The sequence below is a fragment of the Macrobrachium nipponense genome, chromosome 25 (genome assembly GCF_015104395.2).
Source record: "Macrobrachium nipponense isolate FS-2020 chromosome 25, ASM1510439v2, whole genome shotgun sequence".
NCBI lineage: Eukaryota > Metazoa > Arthropoda > Malacostraca > Decapoda > Palaemonidae > Macrobrachium > Macrobrachium nipponense.
Genome location: NC_087214.1, coordinates 35,999,635 through 36,022,396, shown reverse-complemented (window position 1 = coordinate 36,022,396; position 22,762 = coordinate 35,999,635). Strand labels below are relative to the sequence as shown.

Below are 22,762 nucleotides of genomic sequence, written 5' to 3'. Positions count from 1 at the left end.
CGTCAGCTGTGATAAGGAGGAGAAGAAGGACCACTTGGCAACACTTTATCGTCGGGGGAAAGTTTGCGATAATGAGACGTAACTTACGACTCTACTTACGACATTAGATATCAGTAGTAGTAGTCTGCGACGGAAGGGGCGTGTCGGTTCGTGGGATTCAACGAGGCCTGTTACTTAGGTATTACAGCTACTACTACTACCTACTTAGCCTATTCCTAGTTTCCTTCGAGGGGGGTATCTTTGGGTTAGGGATTTGGGAGGCGGGGTACGCCTGTTTCATCCTCAGGGGGTACCTGGCATTCCTATTTATTCCTATTTTTCTTCCCCTACCCCATACTACGTACTAGCTACCTGTCATATCCCAGTGGGCTAGCTATCTTTGGGGGGGGGGGGGCCTGGTTTATCCTCAGGGGGTTAGTAGTAGTGGTGTTGGGCTGGAATTTGGTCATGGGGTTCAAGGAGGCCCATTACTACCTAGTATGCGTCCAGAGTCGTTATTTATTATTTGTATGTCATACCCCCAGGGTTATTGGTGTCTTTACCTAAGGGTATACGTATGGAGGCCTGTTTAGCCACTAGGTATACCTACTATACCTAGATACTAGGTACTAGGCATTGGGCTTCGCAGGCAATAAGGATTTGGTCATGGGATTCAAGGTGGCCCGTTAAGCTAGCTATCATACATTGGGAATTGTTATTTATTATGCGTGTCAGGGTTAGGCTATTAGTGTCTTTGCCCAAGGGTATACGTATGGAGGTCTGTTTAGCCAAAGGGTATAGATACGAGGCATTGGGCTACCCAGGTAATAGGGATTTGGTCATGGGATTGAAGGTGGCATGTTAGCTACCACATGTCAGGAATTCGTTATCTAGGTACTACCTATAGGTTATTCGTTTGTCATACCCCAGGGTTGTTGGTGTCTTTACCCAAGGGTATACGTATGGAGGTCCGTTTAGCCACAGGGTTTAGGCTATGAGGCATTGGGCTGTGCAGGTAATAGGGATTTGGTCATGGGATTCAAGGAGTCCCCGTTAGGTACATGTCCGGGATTGTTTTTTTAGTATTCATGCTATACCAAAGAATATTTGGTGTCTTTACCCGAGGGTATATGTAGAGGCCTGTTTAGGGAGTACAAGGCATAATTGGCCTACCCAGGTAATATGGGGACTGTTCATGGGATTCAAGGAGGCCCATCAGGGAGCTACTATGCATCACGAATTATTGTTTATATTTTTCGTGTCAGACCGCAGGGTTATTTTTGGTTCAGGGATTCATGGGGGCCTGTTGAGCCTCAGGGTGTAGGCTAGGTACGAAGCTTTGGGCTAAGCAAGTAAGGGGGATGAGTCATAGGATTCAAGGAGGCCCCTTACTACATGTCGGGAATTATTATTTATTACTATCCTATTATCTGTGTCATATCTCTGTGTATGGTAGTTTGCAGAACAGAAGCTTATTCCTTTGTTTCTTAGGTTTAGATTTAGTTAGGGAAGGAGAGAGGGGTCATCCAAGAGCTGGTGCACAGCACTCTGTGAGGTTAGGAAGATAGGCCTGGTTAAGTCAGGACACAGCAATCTAGTAAAAGTTTGTTCTCGTCTGCAGAACCTATTCCCGACGTTCCACACTTACCCTGTGTTACGTTTTACTTTATGGCAGCACACCCGAACGTTATTTGGTTTGTATAGGGTAGGCTAAGTTTGTTTAAATCATGATTTTAGGCCTCAAATAAGACTGCTGGTGACATCAGGCTGGTCTTACACTGAATACAGGCCATAGGCTATTAGGGTAAGCACCCCCTCCCTTAACCCCACGGCCTGTTCTGACCTTACCTCTTGCATGACGCAGCTTTTTTTGCCAAACGTTGAAAGGCTTCGGACAACTCATGCCATGGCTCACCCAGACATAACCCTCTGTAAGACACAGCAGTCCTGATGCCAAACGGCTTTGGGCGAGCCTAAGCACACTCCCTTTTTCAGCCTGCCCTGACCTAACTTCACGCAGGACACAACATTCTGTTTAATGTTGAGTGTTCTGGTTAAGCACCCCACCCCATCCTCCAACTTACCCTTATGCACAAATAATTAATTATTTCTGACAATGTAAATGAATATAAACACCACAATCCCTTTTAGGAACATTTTTCTTCACTTGGATTAAATATTGATGGTAAGGGAGCTAGTATAGTACTTGTTTTTAACATTTCTTTTTCCCATACATATTTCAGGTTAAATAGCTTCCCAATGGAATTTGAAAGTGACTTCTCCCAGTCAGAAGAATACAAGAGTTTCCGTTGCACGGTACCACTCAGGCAGATTGTGGTCGACAATGACGCGTTAAAGGTACTGTATGGTAATTCCCGTCAGAGTTACAATAATCTGCTTTAGATACTGGATGTATCAGTCTGTGTCATTCCTTCAAATGCATTTTAATTCATCCTGAGAATTTACTTTCTTGATTTATATCACCACATATTTTCCGTTTGTGAAATTATCAACTTTATGATGTGTGTCTGTAAGGGGTAGTGCCATCAGTACATTAATAAAGGTTCTTTTCAGCATCCCTCCAGCCTCTACCTGTGACCCTATTCATTCCCTAGACTATTGTACCACCGTTTACATTCTCTTTCTTCCATATGACTCTCCACCCTCTTCTAACAATTGATTCATAGTGCAACTGTGAGTATATTTCCTCCTGTTACACCTTTCAAACCTTTCTACTCTCAATTTCCTTTTCACTATTAAAAGACCTACTGGGTCCCAGCACCTGGCCTTTGGTTTAAATTCCACATTCTATTCTATTCTGCTTTATTCTATTGTAGATGACGTAATTCTCAAAGCCTTTTCATCTTAAGGTGTGGAAACTATACGACGCGGGTCCCAGATGCGTGCGATGCCCGCTGATCTGCTTGCCGCCAGTGAGCGGCACAGCGGATTCATTTTACAAGCAGGTGCTCCCCTTAACAGCGAGAGGTTACAGAGTGATATCGGTAAGAGCTTTTGTCTTGGTGCTCACTGACTGTTTTCATCTGCCTTTGTATATAGTACAAGAAGAAGTTCTCATTTTATCTGAATTTTTTTTTTAGTCGAATTCTTGAAATGGGATTTAGGTGGCATTCTACACAAAATATGTAGGCTTTCATTATACTATGCCAAACATGTTAGGTTACTATTCAGTATTGTATGCAATTATAATACCAAATACTTTCTCTCTCTCTCTCTCTCTCTCTCTCTCTCTCTCTCTCTCTCTCTCTCTCTCTCTCTCTCTCTCTCTCCTCCATGTGTACCACATAATTTGCAATAATATTACAAATTAAATGAAACATAGACGACAGTAACAGCATACATCCAGTTCCATGGATATTTTTTGCTGGCACACTATACTCTTGATATTCATAACCTTGGTACGTTTATGGTCAGGAACACTCTTCCGATCTCTTGCAGGTCGAGTATCCCGTTTACTGGTCCGTTAATGAATGGTGTGAGGGCTTCAGGCGACTTCTGGATATTCTGGAGATTGACAGGGCGCACATACTTGGAGTGAGATTCATTTGTTGTTTTTTTCTAATTTGCCTGAGGATTTTGTTAAATAATTTAGCCAGAAGGCTTTGCATAAACTGTTACCTTTCTTTATTATTATTATTATGAAATATGTACGTGCATGTAAGACAGACAAAAGGATTTATTATGTATTATTATTATTATATTATTATTCAGAAGATGAACCCTGTTCATAAGAATGATGCGCACCACAGTGGCCACTGATTTGAATTTCAAGCTTCCAAAGAATATGGTGTTCATTCAGTAATTAGAAAAACAGTCAGATTAATAAATTAATCAATAAATAAAAGTGTAAGTAAAATATTAAGATGCAGGTTGAATTGTATTAGGGTAGTACTAAAGAGGATGAGGGATCAGTTGTGAATGCAAAAGATCTCCATTGAAATACAACTTATGAATTATGTCTTCTATTTCAGGCGTCCCTGGGAGGTTTCTTAGCACAAAAGTTTGCCGAGCTAACCAGTAACTGTCCCCGTGTTGCATCCCTGATTCTCTGCAATTCCTTCACCGACACCAAAGTGTTCAATTACGCTGATTCTGCCCCTGTGTGAGTATCCTTTGCCTGTTTCTCACAATCATTTCACCCGGGGTCATGTGTTGTGAACTTCTAATATGTAATTACAATTCATTCAGTGTACTTTTGGTTTCTGTACATGAACTTTCCTGTCAGATATATACTTAGCTTTACGTCTCTGACGTCACGACAGAATTCAAAACTTGCGGCACACGCGACAGGTAGGTCAGGTGATCTACCTTACCCGCCGCTGGGTGGCGGCTGTAAGAACCAATCTCCCTTTCCAGCCAGAATTTTTCTGTCGCCGGTGACGACTACACCTGTGGTTGTTACCTCCTGACAGCTTTATTCGATTCTCGTTGCCGTGGATTTATTTGGACTGACTTTCGGTGAAGTACCTGATCTTGTTGGCTTGGCATACGCATTTGTGGATTGTTTTTGGATATTGATTTGGATTTTTCTTTGATTTCGAGATGTCTGATTTAGAGGTTAAGAAATCTTCTATGTTTAGGGTGTGCTCTATGGATGAATGCAAGGTGAGACTACCGAAAGCTACGGTAGATCCTCACACAGTTTGCTTTAAATGTAGAGGGAAAGAATGTTCTTTTGTTAACCCGTGTAATGAGTGTGAGAAGTTGGATGAGGGTGAATGGAAGGCTCTTTCTTCCTACATTGAGGAAGTTAGAGAAAGACAGGGTGAGAAAGGCTTCGTCTAGGAGTTCTAGTAAGTCTCGTATTAGCGAGGTAGAAGAAAATCCTGTTGTAGCATTAGAACCTTCTCCAGTTTCAGCTCCTGCGCCCTGCATAGAACTAAGGATACGACTACGGAAGTGGCAACCATGAGAGCCACGATCCTTAGCATGGAAAAGAAGATTCGTTCGTTGCAAGGTAAGAGTAGTGAAGGTGAATTGTGCAGTGACCCCAGTGCAGTGGAGGGTGCGTCTGATCGGCTCCTTAATGCTTCCAGGCCTAGACCTCTTCCAGACTCCCAGTCCCAGTGGAGGAGGAAAGTCAACAGCCGCAGGAAGGTTAGGGAGAACTCCCACCGATCAGGCGTCCCCTCGGTAGATCCTGATGTTCGTACCCAGGCTGCCCTTGTTCGCGCGAAGAAGGAGGTATTGCGCCAATGCTTCTCTTCTTCTTCCTCACCTTCGCCTAGAAGAGGATGGAGCGCCTCGGATTCTTCGCGACCGCTGAAGAGAGCCTGGAAGGCTCCTGGAGCCTTTCCTTCCAGCCCGGAAGTTTTTCCAGAAGAGCCGGAAGTAGAGATCAAGAAACCCAGGAGGGAGCAGGAGTTCTCGCCTCATAGTAGGCTGCGAGCCTCTTCTCCGGTGGAGGATTTTGCAAGATCTCCAGCTCGAATTCTTGCGGGGCTGCAAGCGCAGATTTCGGCGCTGGCGGGCTCCTTGGCAGGAGGAACGCGTCGGAAAGACGTCTCTCTCCCTGTCAAGAAGTCTAGGATTCCTTCGCCTGTGTTACCTTCTCAGTCAGAGTCGGTTCTCTCTCCTGTATCAGCGGATGGAAGGAGGCGCTCTTCCCTCGGCAGACGCTTGTCGTCTTCCAGGCGTCAATCGCCCGAGAAGCTTTCTCCTGGGGACTACATTTCTCCAGTAGAAAGGGATCTAGCGCCTAGTAGGCGCTCGTCTAAAGACAGGCGTACAGCCTCGTCTTCTCGCTCCTTTCCGAAGATCCTTCATTCTCCGGATAAGAGAGCCTACTCTTTAATGGACTCGTCAAGAGACAGGATCTCGCCTTTTGTTAGGCGCCTTGAGCCTAGTAGGCGCTACTCCCCAAGTAGACGCTCTCCCGCTCCCAAGCACGGTGCGGACGATAGGCGCTTTTCTCTGTTAGGCGCGAACTCTCCTATTAGCGCTCTGTTCGACAGGCGTGTAGAGCCTGAAAGATATGTCTCTTCTGGGAGACTACCTTTTGAAGAGACACACAAGTCTAGATCGAAGTTTGTGGAGCATGGTAGACGCCGGTCTCCTAGTAGGCGACCTTCTCCAGGGCTTCGCTCTCCTGTAAGTAGGCGCCAAGAGCCTAGTAGGCGTTCGCCTCATGGTAGGCGCAGCTCGCCTGGCAGCCGCTCTCCTTTGGACAGGCGCATGGATCCTGTTAAGCGCCTTGAGCATAGTAGGCTCTCCTCTCCTAGCAGGCGCTCCCCTTTGGAAGCCCGGGATTCTAGGAGTAGTCTTAAGGATCAAAGAGTACGCACTCATCAGAGTAAGAAGGACCCATTCGAGAGGAGCTCTCCAGAAGCTTTGGCTTCCCCTGATAGGCGCCAGACTGCTACTAGACACTCTCTAGACAGACGCACTTCTTTAGAGAAGTCTAACTGCCCTCGTAAAGAAGCGGAGGGTTCTTCAGTGGATGAAGTTGAACCTTCAGAAGAGGATTTGGTGAAGGACTCTTCAGTTTCGTCCTATAAGATCCTTACAGATCTCCTTCTTCAAGAGTTTGGAGACTCCCTTACTCCGGTCGCTCCTCCGTCTCCTCTCTCTTTATTCTCGACTTCGAAGAAGACGAAAGTTTCCTCTTGTGTGAGGATGAAGCCAACCATCTCAATGAAGAAGGCTTTGAGAGGTTTGGTGATTGGCTGCTTTCTAAGGAAGAGAAAGGGAAGAAGACTGTGTTTTCTTTCCCTCCTTCCAAGCTTACGGGCAGACTAGGGTGGGTTTTTGGTACGAGTCTGGAGAACCCCTAGGCCTGGGTCTTCCTTCATCGGCGGATGCGGACTTCTCTTCACTGGTGGATGCAGCTCGACGCTCGGCTCTTTTGTCTGCTAAGACTACCTGGGCTATGAACGAGCTTGACCACCTGTTGAAGGGAATGTTTAGAGTCTTGGAAGTCTTCAACTTCCTTGACTGGTCTTTGGGGGTCTTGGCTAAGAAGACTCAGAACCCGGATGCTATTTCGCCAGAAGATCTCAACAGTGTTCTAACGTGCATTGATAAAGCAGTTAGAGATGGATCGAGCGAAATAGCCTCCCTGTTTGGAGCAGGGATCCTTAAGAAGAGATCAGTCTTCTGCTCTTTTCTGACAAAGTCTGTTTCGCATGCCCAAAGAGCCTCGCTTCTGTATTCGCAGCTCTCGCCTCTGCTATTTCCGAAGAAGATAATCCAGGACATCTCAGGATCTATCTCTGCGAAGGCGACTCAGGACATGCTCGCGCAGTCGGCACGGAAGCCTAGGACCTCCTTCCAGACGAAGAAGGAGACTCCAGCTAGACAGGAGCCCTTTCGAGGGGGCCCTCCTTCTAGAGCCTCTACCTCGAGAGGTAATAGACCTTTCAAGAGAGGTAGATCCTTCTCACGCTCTCCAGAGCTAAGAAGTAGGGAAGTAGTCCTCCAAACACCAGTAGGTGCAAGGCTTCTAAGATTCTCGGAAGCCTGGGCAAAGAGAGGAGCGGACAACTGGTCCCTCTCGATTATCCGGAAAGGATACCTGATTCCCTTTACGGAAAGACCACCGTTGACGACGACTCCGAGGGAGTTGGTGGCCAGGTACAGGGATCCCATCATGAGCCTTGCTTTAACACAAGCAGTGGAACAAATGTTCGAGAAAGAGGCTATAGAGCTAGTGAGCGACCCTTGCTCAGCGGGCTTTTACAACCGCCTTTTTCTAGTTCCAAAAGCCTCAGGAGGATGGAGACCGCTTCTGGATGTAAGCGCCCTGAATTTCTTTGTAGAAAAGAGGAAGTTCGCCATGGAGACGACATCCTCAGTGTTGGCGGCCCTTCGTCCAGGGGATTGGATGGTGTCCCTAGATCTTCAGGACGCTTACTTCCATGTGCCTATCCATCCTTCTTCAAGGAAATACCTCAGGTTCATGATGGGAGGAAGGATATTCCAGTTCAGGGCCTTGTGTTTCGGCCTTTCAACAGCCCCTCAGGTCTTCACAGGCCTAATGAAAAATGTAGCAAGATGGCTACACTTGGAGGGAGTCAGAGTGTCCCTTTACTTGGACGACTGGCTAATCAGAGCCAAGTCGCAGAAAAGATGTTTGGAGGACCTACAAAAGACCCTTTTCATGGCAAGTTCTCTGGGACTTTTGGTGAACTTTCAAAAGTCTCAGTTGATCCCCAGTCAAGATCGTATCGTATCTATCTGGGGATTCGGATGGCTTCTCTGGATTTTCGGGCTTTTCCGTCTCCAGAAAGGATAGCCCGAGGGTCAGAGAAAGTCAAAGCCTTCCTAGAGAAAGACGTATGCACAGCGAGGGAGTGGATGAGTTTGTTGGGGACACTCTCCTCGTTGGAGCAATTCCTTTCTCTAGGAAGGTTGCACCTCAGACCTCTCCAGTTCTTTCTACATCGAAACTGGAGGTGTCGTTCACAAAACCTAGAGTTCTCCTTCGAGATCTCAAGGGAAATCAAGAAGGACCTCTCTTGGTGGGCCAACCCTCTCAGGTTTGCAGAAGGGATGTCCCTTCACATTCCGAACCCCAACCAAGTGTTGTATTCCGACGCCTCGGAAACAGGTTGGGGAGCACGCTCGGCTCGAGAGAAGTGTCAGGCACCTGGAAGAAGGAACAGGTGACCTGGCACATCAACAAGAAGGAGCTGATGGGCTGTTGGCTAGCTTTGAAAGCTTTCGAGCCCCACGTCCTAACTTCAGCAGTACAGATCAACTCGGACAACACCACGGCCCTGGCTTACATCAGGAAGCAGGGGGGGACTCACTCTTTCTCCCTGTACGAGACAGCAAAAGAACTTCTGCTGTGGGCAGAGCAAAGGAAGATTTGTCTCCTTACCAGGTTCGTACAGGGAGAAAAGAACGTCAGAGCAGACCTCCTAAGCAGGAAAGATCAAGTCCTGCCTGCAGAGTGGACTCTTCACGAGGATGTTTGCCAGGACCTGTGGAAGCTTTGGGGCAAGCCTCATATAGACCTCTTCGCCACAGCCAAGAATGCGAGGATAGACAACTACTGCTCTCCGATATCGGACCTGAGGGCAGTGTCGATAGACGCTTTTCTACTAGATTGGAAGGGTCTAGACATGTATGCTTTTCCTCCATTCAAGATACTGGGAGAGACTCTAAAGAAATTTGCAGAATCGGAGGCAGCAAGGATGACGCTGGTAGCCCCGTTCTGGCCCGCACAAGTATGGTTCACAGAGGTACTGGAATGGTTAGTAGATCTTCCGAGAACACTACCACAGAGGATCGATCTGCTCAGACAACCCCACTTCGAGAGGTATCACAAAAAACCTCCCCGCTCTAGATCTGACTGGCTTCAGACTGTCAAAAGTTTGGTCAGAACGAGAGGCTTTTCTGCAAGAGTTGCAACGGCTATCGCAGCAGCAAGAAGGCCTTCTACCCTTAGAGTCTACCAATCGAAGTGGGACGTCTTTCGGCGATGGTGTAGGAACCATCACTTTTCCTCTTCCAGTACCTCTGTGACCCAAATAGCAGACTTCTTACTTTTCCTTAGGGAAGAAAGTGGATTGGCGGTATCAACCATTAAAGGCTATCGTAGCATGCTGTCTGCAGTGTTTAGGCACAGAAACTTAAAACATTTCAGAAGATAAGGACCTTCATGATCTAATAAGATCGTTTGAAACATCCAAGAAGGTTTCTCCAGGGGATTCTGAGTTGGAATCTGGATGTAGTGCTACGTTACCTGAGGTCCACTAAGTTCGAACCGCCTCAGTCTGCCTCGTCTAGAGACCTCACGAGGAAGACAATTTTTCTCATGGCTTTGGCTTCCGCAAAGAGGGTTAGTGAACTCCATGCACTAGAAGGAAATGTGGGATTCAGAGGAGATGCAGCTATCTGTTCGTTCCTACCTTCGTTCTTGGCTAAGAACGAGAACCCCTCAAATCCTTGGCCTAGGAGCTTTGCAGTCCAAGGCTTGTCTGCATTAGTAGGCGAGGAAGCAGAGAGGTCGCTTTGCCCAGTACGAAGTTTAAAGTTTTATCTACAGAGAAAGAAAAAACTTAAGGGCAATGATGTCAACCTTTGGTGCTCTGTAAGAGATCCAAGGAGGACTCTTTCGAAGAATGCGCTTTCTTTCTTTATCAGAAGCCTGGTGAAAGAAGCGCATGCGATATGTGATGAAAGTCAATTCAAAGTTCTTAAGGTCAAAGCTCATGAGGTAAGAGCTATTGCCACGTCATTGACTTTCAACAAAAACATATCCCTGAGTAATATTATGAAGGCAACATTCTGGCGTTGCAACTCAGTCTTTGCAAACCACTATCTGAGAGACGTCAAAATTACGTATGAAAAGTGCTTCGGGTTAGGCCCGTACGTATCGGCGGATTCGGTGCTGGGGCAGGGAGCTGAGACATATCCTTTGTAGTATATATTTTCCCCCTTGTTAGGTTGTAAGTTTTTGGTTGTTTGAAAGAACATGTGGGTAGGCATGTTTTTCATTTCGTAGTTCTAACAATGATTAGATTGGTTAGGTGATCGGTTTATGTCTGAGCTCCTTGCAATGATAGTGGTTAGGTTCTGTCATATAAGTGGGCAAATCCCCGTTGACAGATCCTGCTCGGATTCTATCAAGTAAGCGGATAACCAAATCCCTTTGATAGACCCAAAGAGTCTGTCAGCTGTAGGTCACGCCCTCGCTGAAGCTCTTAAGGCAACGCAGACTCATAGACAGTAACTACGAAGTCTTCTGCCTAAACAGGTAAGAACCAAGGTTGTATTTACATCCTACAACTAGTGTTGTTTTCCCCTTTTTTCCATATTTATATTGCTGTCTCTTTCCCTCCACCAAGGGTGTCAATCAGCTAAGTATATATCTGACAGGAAAGTTCATGTACAGAAATGTTATTGTTAGTATACAATAAGGTTTTGTACATACTTACCTGGCAGATATATACGATTGATGGCCCGCCCAGCCTCCCCTCAGGAGACAGGTGGAAGGAAAAATTCTGGCTGGAAAGGGAGATTGGTTCTTACAGCCGCCACCCAGCGGCGGGTAAGGTAGATCACCTGACCTACCTGTCGCGTGTGCCGCGAGTTTTGAATTCTGTCGTGACGTCAGAGACGTAAAGCTAAGTATATATCTGCCAGGTAAGTATGTACAAAACCTTATTGTATACTAACAATAACATATTTATATCTCCTAAGTCCCCGTAGGGGGATAGTTCCATCAATGCACATCAAGCGGTGCACTGTAGGCATTACTTATGGTTCTTTGCAGTGTCCATTTGGCTTATTTCATTCCTTTTGTTGAATCTGTCCGTATCCTATTTCTTTCATCTGACTTTCCACTCTCTCTTAGCAATTGCTTCTTAGCGAAACTGCAAGGTTATCCTCCTGTTTATACCTTTAAAATGAGTTACTCTCAATGTCCCTTTCAGCATCGAACGACCAGAAGGGTCCCAGAGCTTGGACTTTGGTCAAAATTTTTATTTTCCATTCCATAGTTGCAAGTGGTATTTCGTATCAGAGGTTTCACTCAGTTGCACTACGCTTCCTACCTGGCCCCATTCTGCCAAAGGTTCGGCTTGATACGTACGCAGAGACGTTTAAAGAATAGCACAGCTTACTTCTTATTAATTGTCAAATTCACAATGTCATAATACTCAGACTACCTGCAGGCCACAAGGTGTTGTGGCTCACTGATTATTGCATTAAATGTGCGTAATGTAATAACTCGATCACTTACACAGTTGTTCTCTGCTTGAGTACAATTAATAACAGGATTTCATTTAAACTGGGTGGTATCTAGGTGAGGTATTTATTCAGGAAAAGTTACAAGGTTTCCAGAACCAGCAGTCCTCACTGTCTTGGACTGTTAGTCCTGGAAAGCTTTGTAACTTTTTCTGAATAAATGTCTCCATTAGATAGATACCATCCAGTTCAAATGAGGTCCTGTTAATAAATGTGTTAACTGTATACTAGTATATATTTTAGTCACAGTTGGTATATAATAAGTTTTACCATCAGTTGAAGTAAGTTTTTACCATTTAAAGTAACAATTTCCACAGTAACATTAACAGAATTGAAGTGATGTGTGTGCTTTTTTTGTATAGAGTTGTAGGTTTTAATTTATTTCGGGAACTACGAGCAGTCCCTTGTTATCAGCGATCTGGTTTTATAATGCTTGACTGTACTACTGGCTTTCACTGCATGTAGTACATGATTTTTTTTGTACGCAGGTTCTGGATGCTGCCTGCGACTCTTTTGAAGAAGATGATCATTGGCCGTTTCCCACGGAAACTCATGGATGCGCAGATTGCAGACTCCATAGATTTCATGGTAGAACGGGTGAGTTTTCTGTCCGATTCATTTTCTTTTTAGCTCTCATTAGAAGGTACACTGCTTGAAATGTGAGGATTTCAATTGTTTTGTAGTCATGTTTTTGTGGTACTTTGGAGTGTTTTCACATTAGTAAGATGCACAGACACCACCCTACTTACAAACGAGTTACGTTTCGGGGCAGCCGTTTGTATGCTGATTTGTTTGTAAACTGGTTACTATACTCTTCATGCCTATTTAAGTACAGTTTCATATAAGATTAGTGGTCAAATCCCCGCGTACAACATTCCAAGGTTAAGACGCTTTTCAAATATTCATTAGAAATTATTTCCTGGTTTACAGTGTATGTTCAGGAGTTATGCCGCTTACGATGTCGATTCAGCAGAAATATGGCTCCAAAATAGCAGAATGATAAAAATTTGGAGGTTTTTAGATGAAAAACTCAATATAAATGCAGTTTACATTGTTTACATCACTCCCAATGCATTAAAAGTGAGGTTTTCTTAGGATTCTTAACAATTTCCGATGATATTCCAGTTTACGACGTGGCATAGGAACGGAGCCCCCTTTGTAAACCAGGGACTGTCTGTAATGTAGTACTGTACATACCAATTTCCCTTTCAGCACTTATTGGCTCATAGGTCCCAGTGGTTGGCCTTTGACCTGAATTTTATATTTCATTCCATTCTATCCTCTTCCGAACCCTTCAGATTGCTATTCCAACAAGTTTACCACCTTAGCTTGGTAGATCAGTTAAGACATGAATGAGATGAAGTGAAGTACAGGCAGGGTTCTGTTTCTGGCCAAGGAACGGCGGGGTTTCGTTCCTGGCCAAGTGCCACTAACCAGAAATTAACGATAACCAAAAATGGTGGTAAATATAATAATAAATGGCATTTACAGTGTCTTAAGCGCCAGTGAACCACTCATCGCTGCTGTTAACCACTTGTCAACACCGGTAAACCACTTACCGACGCCAAAAATCACTCGCCATGGCCGAAAATCTTGTTAATGACTTTATTAGCCAAGCGTTGTCAAACACGAACGCTGTTAACTGACAACGCCAATGAGTGGGGGCTGCCTGTAACTGTGGTGGTGCAGGTCTTACCTTCAGTGTAAATCCCACTTTGTCTCATCTATAAAAAGTCATTCCTCTCTCAGTTCTTTCACTTTTTTGGAATATTGTGGCATACATAAGATAAAAGGACTGTTTTTTTGCAGTGTAAGAATGATTAATTTTGTATTTTGTATATTTCTTTAGTTAAAGTCCCTGGTATTTAAAGTAATGGGGTTTATAACTTTTAAAATTCTCCTCCTTTTTTGCATGTTGTGGCAGCATGAAAATAAGGACAGTTTTTAGGCGTGAGAATGATTTAATTTTGTACCTTGAATGTTTTTTTGAGTGAAAGTTCCTCGTAGTATTTCAAGTTGTGTGGCCGTATAACTTAAGATTTTTCAAGCCCCTTCTTAAATCTATAAAAGTGTTGTTCGATGACCCTTTGTATAATTCTGGATATCTATTCCGCAGTTGGACAGTCTGAGTCAGAGTGAATTAGCCTCAAGAATGACTCTGAACTGCTTTTCTTCGTACGTTGAACCTCAGAAAGTGCAGGTGAGTCGATGTGATGATATTTTAGGTCTATATTGTATGCCATAATCATGATTCATAATAGGTACTGTAATGTATTATTTTAGCAGAATTTGAAAATGCAAAATCTAGACTTAGAATTATTATGAAATTTATATTATATTCTCTTTCTTCCATCTGACTTTTCACCTTCTTCAACTGCTGTTTCATAGTGCAACTACTTTGAGGTTTTCCTCCTGTTACACCTTTCCGACCTTCTTACTGTCAACTTCCATTTCAGCTCTGAATGACTTCATAGGACCCGGCACTTGGCCTTTGTCCTAAATTCTGTATTCGTATTCTATTCAATGCCATTATGAAGTGCCCTGCAAAATTTGACCGCCATTTTCACATTTTAACCAACAGGTAGAAGTTACGATTCTGGATGTGTTCGACGAGTCTGCGTTGTCGCACTCGGTCAAAGAAGAATTGTACAAGTGCTACCCGACGGCTCGTTTGGCTCACCTCAAGACTGGAGGGAATTTCCCGTTCCTCTCTCGAGCGGAGGAGGTCAACATCTACATACTAGTAAGTTTCATCTTTTACGAACGCATCCTTCGGGCTTGTCTCGAGAACTGCAGTTTCTCCTTCTTTGGGAGTGGAATGTAGAATTTTGCCTGATGGCAATAGCTGGGACCCATGAGGTCATTCAGTGCTGAAAGGGAAGTTGATAGCCCTAAAGTTTTAAAGGTGTAACAGGAGGAAAACCTTTTGCAGTTGCACTATTAAATATGAATAGAGGTACAGTTAAAGGAATGAAAGGGGGTGCAGCTAGGGGCAGAAGGGACACTGCAAAGAACCTTAAGTAGTGCCTACAGTGCACCACATGAAGTGCACTGGTGGCACTACCATCCTACAGGGGTTTTCTTCTGTAAATAGAAGTAACAAGGAATGAAAAATAGTTACGTACTATGTTTTGTGAAGGAACATAAGAGAATATTTGGTAATATGTAAGACTTAACCTGTTCTCAGCCTTTGCGATGTACAGTATTCTTATCCTAAACCATTTAAAATGATACGTTCATGGGAAATAGTGCTCCTAAAATTGACAAGAATAATTATATAAAGTAGACGTCAGCTCTAAGATTAACAAATATCATGGATGCCTGTGCTTTATCAATATCACACATACTTTAATAAGTCTTCAAAACTGCACTCTCTATAGAGGGTAGCGCCATCAGTACACCTCGAACGGTGCACTGTAGACATGACTTAATGTTCTGTGTTGCATAGCTTTGGCCCCCAGCTGCACCAACTTTCATTCCTTTTACTGTGCTACCTCCGTTCATATTCTCTTACTTCCATCCTCCTTTCCTTGACCCTCTCACAACAATTGTTTCTTAGAATAACTGCAAGGTTTTCCTCCTCTTGCACCTTAAAACCTTTTTACTCTCATATTTCCCTTTCAGCACTGAATAACCTCTCAGGTCCCAAAGCTTGGCCTTGGGCCTAAATTTTAGATTCCGTTCCATCAGAACTGCGCCAACAAACCTTTGGTTTTGTACCAAAAATCCACAATTACGTATATAGTAAATTATATTATACATAATTGTGAATTTTTAAAATGAACCTTACCTCTCCATTACATAGCTTTAGCTTTGACCTCCACGCCAGCGGTGGTTCAACAGATCGAAACAAAAAAATGAAAACACTCGATTTTTTTATGATTATCTGGTTCTATCTATCTTCATCCCCCACCCCCACCAGGTGAATGATAGGTACAAATACCAGTAGCCTGTCAGTCTTCTTCTGTCACCGGTATCGGTAGAAGATTGTGAGAGTTATCTGTGCTGGGTTTTCTGTTGACAACTTGGTTTGTGAATTCACTTGAATTTTCTCCTAGGTATGGATGGTACTGATAGAATAAAGACCTGTAAGGTAAGAGGTTGCCGTATTAGTCCACCAATCCTCACGACACATGTGAAATGTCCAGGAAAAGTGTAATGTGGATGATTGTCTTCAAGTATGTGGACATAGGTCAAATGAATTTATGGTAAAATTGGTGACACATTGTAAATGAAGAGAGGTTGACCATTTGAAGAGGCAGCAGAAGAGGCAAGAGTTTAATTCTCCTAAGGCTAGTGCCAAGGGACTGTGTGATTTGTCTCCTTCCCTTCTAGTAACTTATTAAAAGCTACTCTTCCCTTTCCCAAACTATTTTCCAGAAGTGAATAAGCCTGACATGTTTTTATGTAGGGAGGAAAACCTGGGCCAGTCATTTTTTCCTTCTTTTGTACCTCAATTCACTATGGCTGTTGTAAAGAGATTCAAGGCTCTTGGACATATCTTGGATCAGACATCCTCATCTAAGAAGCTTCTTCTTTTCTGCTGGGTAAAAGGAGAGCTAATTCTTACTCTACTGGCCTTCTTGCTAGTTTTGAGGAAGCTTCAGGGAAGGATTCAGCTTTCTTCTTGCTCTTGGATCTGTCAAAAAAGAGAATGGTCAATAAAGGGAAAGTAGTGTTTTCTCAGGCAGAATTGAATTCACTTTTCAAAGCTACGTTTAGAACCTTGGCGATCTTCTCGTTATGGGATAGTATGTCTGTGGGAGTGTTTGACGGTTGTGTCCTTCAAGTTACTTCCTTGGTTCTTCAGGACTGCTGTAGACAAGGAAGTTTGGGATTTTGTTGGCTGTTTAGATGGAGCAATAAAGAATGCAAGGGACAAGAGTGCTCACGCTTACACCCATTTGGTTCTTAAGAAATGCAAATACAGGCAGTCCCTGGCTATCGGCAGACTCAGTTATTGCCATAAAATCGGCGATTTATGGCACCATAAAGGGCCGAGTTCTGGTTATTGGCACACCATAAGGGTGCTTATGGCGCTGTTAACGGCACTCATAAATCGCCGAGTTTCGGTTAACGGTGGTTTTCGTTTATTGGCACACCCCCGGGAACGGAACCCCCGTCAATAACCAGGAACTGCCTATAGTTTTGTTCTTATCTTGCCAAGTCTGTGACAGATTTGCAGAAGGCTGCTGTCCTTTTTCAACCTATGTTGGATCAAATCTTTAAGTTCTAAAGCTTTATCATCCATCGCACAGGAAGTAGAGAAGACAGAAACGTAATCATCCTCCTCCTCCTCCTCCTCCTCTCCTCCTCCTCCTCCTCCTCCTCCTCCTCCTCCACTTCAGCGAGAACTTTATGGATTTATGGAGACATTTGGAAGGTCCTCCAGAGGATCCAGTAAGTCATGTAAGGGACTTGTTAAGTCATCGAAATTAAGTTTCTGGCCCTCTGTTTGCCAAGTAATGGAGGAAAGGCTTTCCCCATTTTTGGGAAGTATGGGAAAGATCCTTTGGCACCAGGATCCATTGAGTTGTGGAGGCGCTAAGGGGACGGTTACTCGATTATTGGTAGCCCTCCTCCACTGTCCTGATTCTCCCAGTGGACACTCTCTTCATATCTCCGCAATCAGAGAAGCACAAAATTCTTCAGTTGGAAATCTTGAAACTTGTAGAGAAAGAGGTAATAGAAGTAGTTGTAGAGCCAGACCTTGGCTTCTACAATCGCCTTCTTCTAGTCCCCAACACCACAGGGGGATAGAGACCTGTTCTGGGTGTTTCCAGATTAAATGGCTTTGTAAGGCTGATGAAGTTCTCCATGGAGTCAGTGAGCTCAGTTCTAGCATCCATTTGGAGAATGGACTGGATGGTTTCATTAGATATGCAGGATGCATTTTTTCGTAGAAAACCAAGCGTTCTCAAGATACAGTGTTCCCCCGTATTCGCTGGGGATGTGTACCAGACACCCCCGTGAATAGTTAAAACCCGCGAATAGTTAGAACCACCATTAAAAATGCTTATAACTGCCTATCTTGAAAGTTCAGATACCAAATGTATACCTTTAATAACATCCTACTTCAAATATACCTAAAATTACTAACCTATTACTGCATTAATCTTTGAGGTTATATTATTATCATTTCAAAGTCATCTTAAGCATTTTACCATTAAAAATAGAGAGAGAGAGAGAGAGAGAGAGAGAGAGAGAGAGAGAGAGAGAGAGAGAGAGAGAGAGAGAGAGACCAGTGAATGGCAACATCATATATCTGACCATCAAGAGTGAAATTATGAATTATTTCTGAGACAGAGAGAATAATAATGAGAGAGAGAGAGAGAGAGAGAGAGAGAGAGAGAGAGAGAGAGAGAGAGGGGGGGGGGGTGGAGGGTTATCCTTATTTAAAAGACTGAAATGGATAGATTATTGTACTTCTATAAAATACTATAACATATGAATTTTGAAATTAATTATATTACTATTATTATCATTATGCAAAAATATTAATAAACATACACATGTACCATAGAAATTCTCATCTCAGTAAAAGAGAGAGGAGGAGAGAGAGGAGAGAGGAGGCCTGAGATGAGAGAGAGAAGAGAGAGGGAGGGATCGAGGGCGGATGGGGGGGGGAGCCGAGAGTTGATGAGAGAGGACAGAGAGAGAGAGAGAGAGAATTTACATGATCATTGAGAGGGCAACAGTTGTTGGACCCCAGCCAACTCGGCTTGCTACTGGAGTTCAAAGAGAAAGATGCCGGGTAAAATGCATTTTCTCTCATTCTTACATAATTTTTTATTTATAAACTAAAATCTTGCTCATTCACTTTAGTATTTTCTTTAATGAATTGATATTATTGCTTTTTACATTAACCCTCTTACGCCGATTGGACGTATTAAACGTCGAGTCAAAATGTCTCCCGTATGCCGATTGGACGTATGATACGTCGACTCAAAAAAGTTTTTTTTTAAATTCGCGGAAAAATACTTATAGGCCTACCAGCCAAAAACTTTTGAATCACGTGCCTTGGGGGATACTGGGAGTTCACAGATCAAGGCGTTGTTTTGTTTACAATCGTTATGCAGGCGCGCAAGCGCGAATTTCTTTCTTATCACACTAAAAAGTATTAGTGACACATCTCAAAAATTATTTCGTCACTTTGACATCATTTTTGCACCATTTTAAATTATCCGTTACACGGAGTATTATATATGAAAATGTGCGCAATTTCATGTAGAATACAACTAAAAAATACTCATGATTGTAGCTTTTATCAGTTTTGAAATACTTTCATATAAATAACGATAAGTGCCAAAGTTTCAACCTTCGGTCAACTTTGACTCTACCGAAATGGTCGAAAAACGCAATTGTAAGTTAAAACTCTTATATCCTAGTAATATTCAATCACTTGCCTTCATTTTGCAACAAATTGGACGTCTCTAGCACAATATTTCGATTTATGGTGAATTTATGAAAAAAACCTTTTCCTTACGTCCGCTCGGTAACTCTTCCAATAAATTTTTTCGTGCGATTGTCGAAATGTTTGCACCATTTTAAATTTGCTATTACATAAAGTTTTATATATGAAAATGTGCGCAATTTCATGCACAATACAACTAAAAACAACCCATGGTTATAGCTTTTATCAGTTTTGAAATATTTTCATATAAATAACGATAAGTGCCAAAATTTCAACCTTCGGTCAACTTTGACTCTACCGAAATGGTCAAAAAACGCAATTGTAAGCTAAAACTCCTATATTCTAGTAATATTCAATCATTTGCCTTCATTTTGCAACGAATTGGAAGTCTCTAGCACAATATTTCGATTTATGGTGAATTTATGAAAAAAAAAAAACATTTTCCTTACGTCCATGCGGTAACTTTTTTGTGCGATTGTCGTAATGTTTGCACCATTTAAAATTAGCTGTTACATAAAGTTTTATATATGAAAATGTGCGCAATTTCATGTAGAATACAACAACAAATGATTGAAGGTTGTAGCTTTTCTCTTTTTCGAAATATTTGCATATAAATCACGATAAATAGAAAAAAACCAAATTCTGTCAACTTTGACTCTACCGAAATAGTCGAAAAACGCAATTGTAAGCTAAAACTCTTACAATCTAGTAATATACAGTCATTTATCTTCATTTTGAAACAAATTCTAAGTGTCTAGCACAATATTTAGATTTATGGTAAATTTAAAAAAAAAACTTTCTTTCCCTCCACGCGCCGATTCGCGGCCGCAAATCTCCGAAATGCGTACATCGCATTCTCCTAATATTTGCTCCTTTTCTTATTTGGTGTTTTATAGAGTTTCATATATGAAAATGTGCACAAATTCATGAAGAATACAAAAATAAATATTTGAAGGTTGTAGCTTTTCTCATTTTTGCAATATTTGCATATAAAAAAAATATATATAAAAATTTCAACATTCGGTCAACTTTAACTCATCCGAAATGGTCGAAAACTGCAATTCTAAGCTAAAACTCTTACATTATTGTAATATTCAATCATTTGTCTTCATTTTGAAACAAATTGGAAGTCTCTAAACAATTATTTTAGATTACGGTGAATTTTTGAAAAAAACATTTTTTTACATCCTTGCATTATGAATTCATGCATCATTTTGTGATAATATTTTTTCTGTGTTGCTTTGATCGTTTTACAATGTGTTATATATCAAAATGATTGCAATTTAGTGTACAATACAACGAAAAAAAAGTAACTCGTTAGCTTTAACCGTTTTTTGCACAGCACGATTTGAATACAATTATGTATGAATTTTTTTTTTTTTTGCTACCATATATCGCATTATCTATATATGATAATGATATTTGTTTTCATTTCTGATGGTTGCATTCTAAACTTCAGGCAATGACAAAAAAATGAGCCAAAAATGAACTCTTAATCTTGAAAACTAAGCGCGCTGTGATTTTTTGAAAAAATTATTTTTTCCGCTTCCGCGCTCACTCCAAACCCGCCTCTGCATACGGGAGATGTTTTGGTTTTTAGGGCTTCGGCGTAAGAGGGTTAATGTTGATATTTGAAAACCAGTAAATTATTTATCATCCAAAAAACATACATTTCCGTAAGAGAGAGAGAGATTTTTGTAGTACGTATTTGTAAAAATACTTTCACTTATGATTTTTGTAATCACAGTTATTATTATTATTATTATTATCATTATCATTATTATTAATATTACTATTATCATATGAAAATATTAATAAACATATTATACATAGTGTTCCATAAAAATCTCTCATCTCAGTAGAGAGAGAGAGAGAGAGAGAGAGAGAGAGAGAGAGAGAGAGAGAGAGAGAGAGAGAGAGAGAGAGAGAGAGAGAGAGAGAGAGAGAGAGAGAGAAAGATGTGTGAAGACTGAGATTTCCTTCATTACATAATTTATAAACTAAAATCTTACTAATTCAATGTAGTATTTTCTTTCTTGAAGTTTGCCCTTTACATTAATATTAATATTAGAAAATTAGTGAATCATTTATCACACCGTTTTTGTATCATAAAAATGTATTTAGGCATGAAAATAACATCAAAATACACTAATTAGTGATTATTTATTGTTGGAAAATCCCGCGAATAGGCGAATTATCCGCAAATAATGGTTAGATATGGTCCAGATAAAAATCCGCGAATCAGTGAGTCCGCAAATACGGGGGGCCCCACTGTATTCATAGGAAACCAAGCATTCTCATTTTTTGTTGCTATCTGTCAAACTATCGCTGGCGCGGGAGTAAAAGTTATATAATGGAGATGTACGTATTTAAAAAACAAATCTTTAAAAGCTTTCATCTGCAGTGTGTCACACAAGAGACTCGTGTGGAAAGTAGAAGCAAAGATGATTGCCAGATAGTTTGTTCTATAATTCACACCCCGAATCGTTGCAGGTCCATCTCCGAGGGTACGACGGCACAAACTTGAGTGCCTCAGACACAGGGACCCCCGTGGATCGGTAACCCTATCAAAGAGACACAGCAGGACCCAACCAGTTCTTGCTTCAGTGGTCTTCTTCTTTCAGGCAGTCTTGAGAAAAACATTTGTGTTCTTGTATTACCTGCAAGGAACGGAAGGTAGGATTCCGTTGTGGTAATACTTTTCCAATGAGGAGATTTCATTTTTGTGGTATGCTTTAAGACAATTGTGTTCCTTATGCTGATGTCGGGAAATATTGAAGTCAGAAGTCATAAATTCAGTCACAAGTGTTTTAGAAAAGTAACCGGTGAGACTTAATCACTTAAAGTAAGATAGTGAAAAACCAGTGGAGAGTAGCTTAGATTTTTTATACTGCTGTTTATATCTTGTCGGAATTTATATTGTGCTGTAAGAGAAATTTTCCCTGATGTACGACCACTTTGAGTGGCTTATTTGTCACGGGTTAAAGAGTTATGTAGAATGTTATTGTAGATCAATAATTCATGGCTTTAATGTTCCTACTTGACAAGTTATTTGACAAAATTTTGTACATTGAAGAATTCTCTTACTAACACTATAAGTTAGACATTTTATTTGCTGTACTTATACGCAAAATGGATTATATTCTACAAATGGGATGGTGGCTTGTCAAGTTTTGGTGAATGCACTTCGTTTCCATGTTACTCTACTTTTGGTCGAAAAAGATTCTTATATATAATAATGTATACAGTACTGCCCTGACTTTCACTTGGCGCATATGTCTACAGTAATCTGACTACTATACTAAGGCTGTTAGAGAGAGAGATTTTGTAAGAATTTTATATTTTGAAGATAGTAAATCTAGGTTAAGTCGAAGGCGAAGAATTTTATCATGGATTGAGTGTAGTCTGCAAAAAAAAACGTTGTCTAGTTCTAAGTCATTGTTCATATTTAGTCTTCTAAATATCGTGTACAACTCACAAACTAGAAATTATATTTTGAAATATCCATTTCAATGTTATAGCAGTAAAGTTAAGAAATCAAACTCATGTTTAAAGATCCTAAAACAATTGTTTGTCAGAGCTGCTGGAACAGTTATCTCGGCACTGCCAAACTGTTACCGATCGGTTTTGCGGACCATACTACTGGGGAAGATT

The 22,762-nt window shown here is 41.8% G+C and overlaps 1 protein-coding gene and 1 pseudogene across 1 annotated transcript; one reads left to right on the top strand and one right to left on the bottom strand.

The window, feature by feature from the left end:
• Window positions 1–21,814, top strand: LOC135199362 (maspardin-like). Its single transcript, XM_064227333.1, has 9 exons — window positions 1–178; window positions 2,223–2,337; window positions 2,850–2,984; window positions 3,439–3,534; window positions 3,972–4,102; window positions 12,183–12,291; window positions 13,811–13,894; window positions 14,276–14,437; window positions 21,602–21,814. Exons 2-9 carry the CDS (start codon window positions 2,239–2,241, stop codon window positions 21,668–21,670), a joined length of 885 nt encoding a protein of 294 aa, XP_064083403.1. The 5' UTR covers window positions 1–178; window positions 2,223–2,238; the 3' UTR covers window positions 21,671–21,814.
• LOC135199363 (maspardin-like) overlaps window positions 1–22,762 on the bottom strand; it is a 99,023-nt pseudogene that overhangs the window by 25,228 nt on the left and 51,033 nt on the right.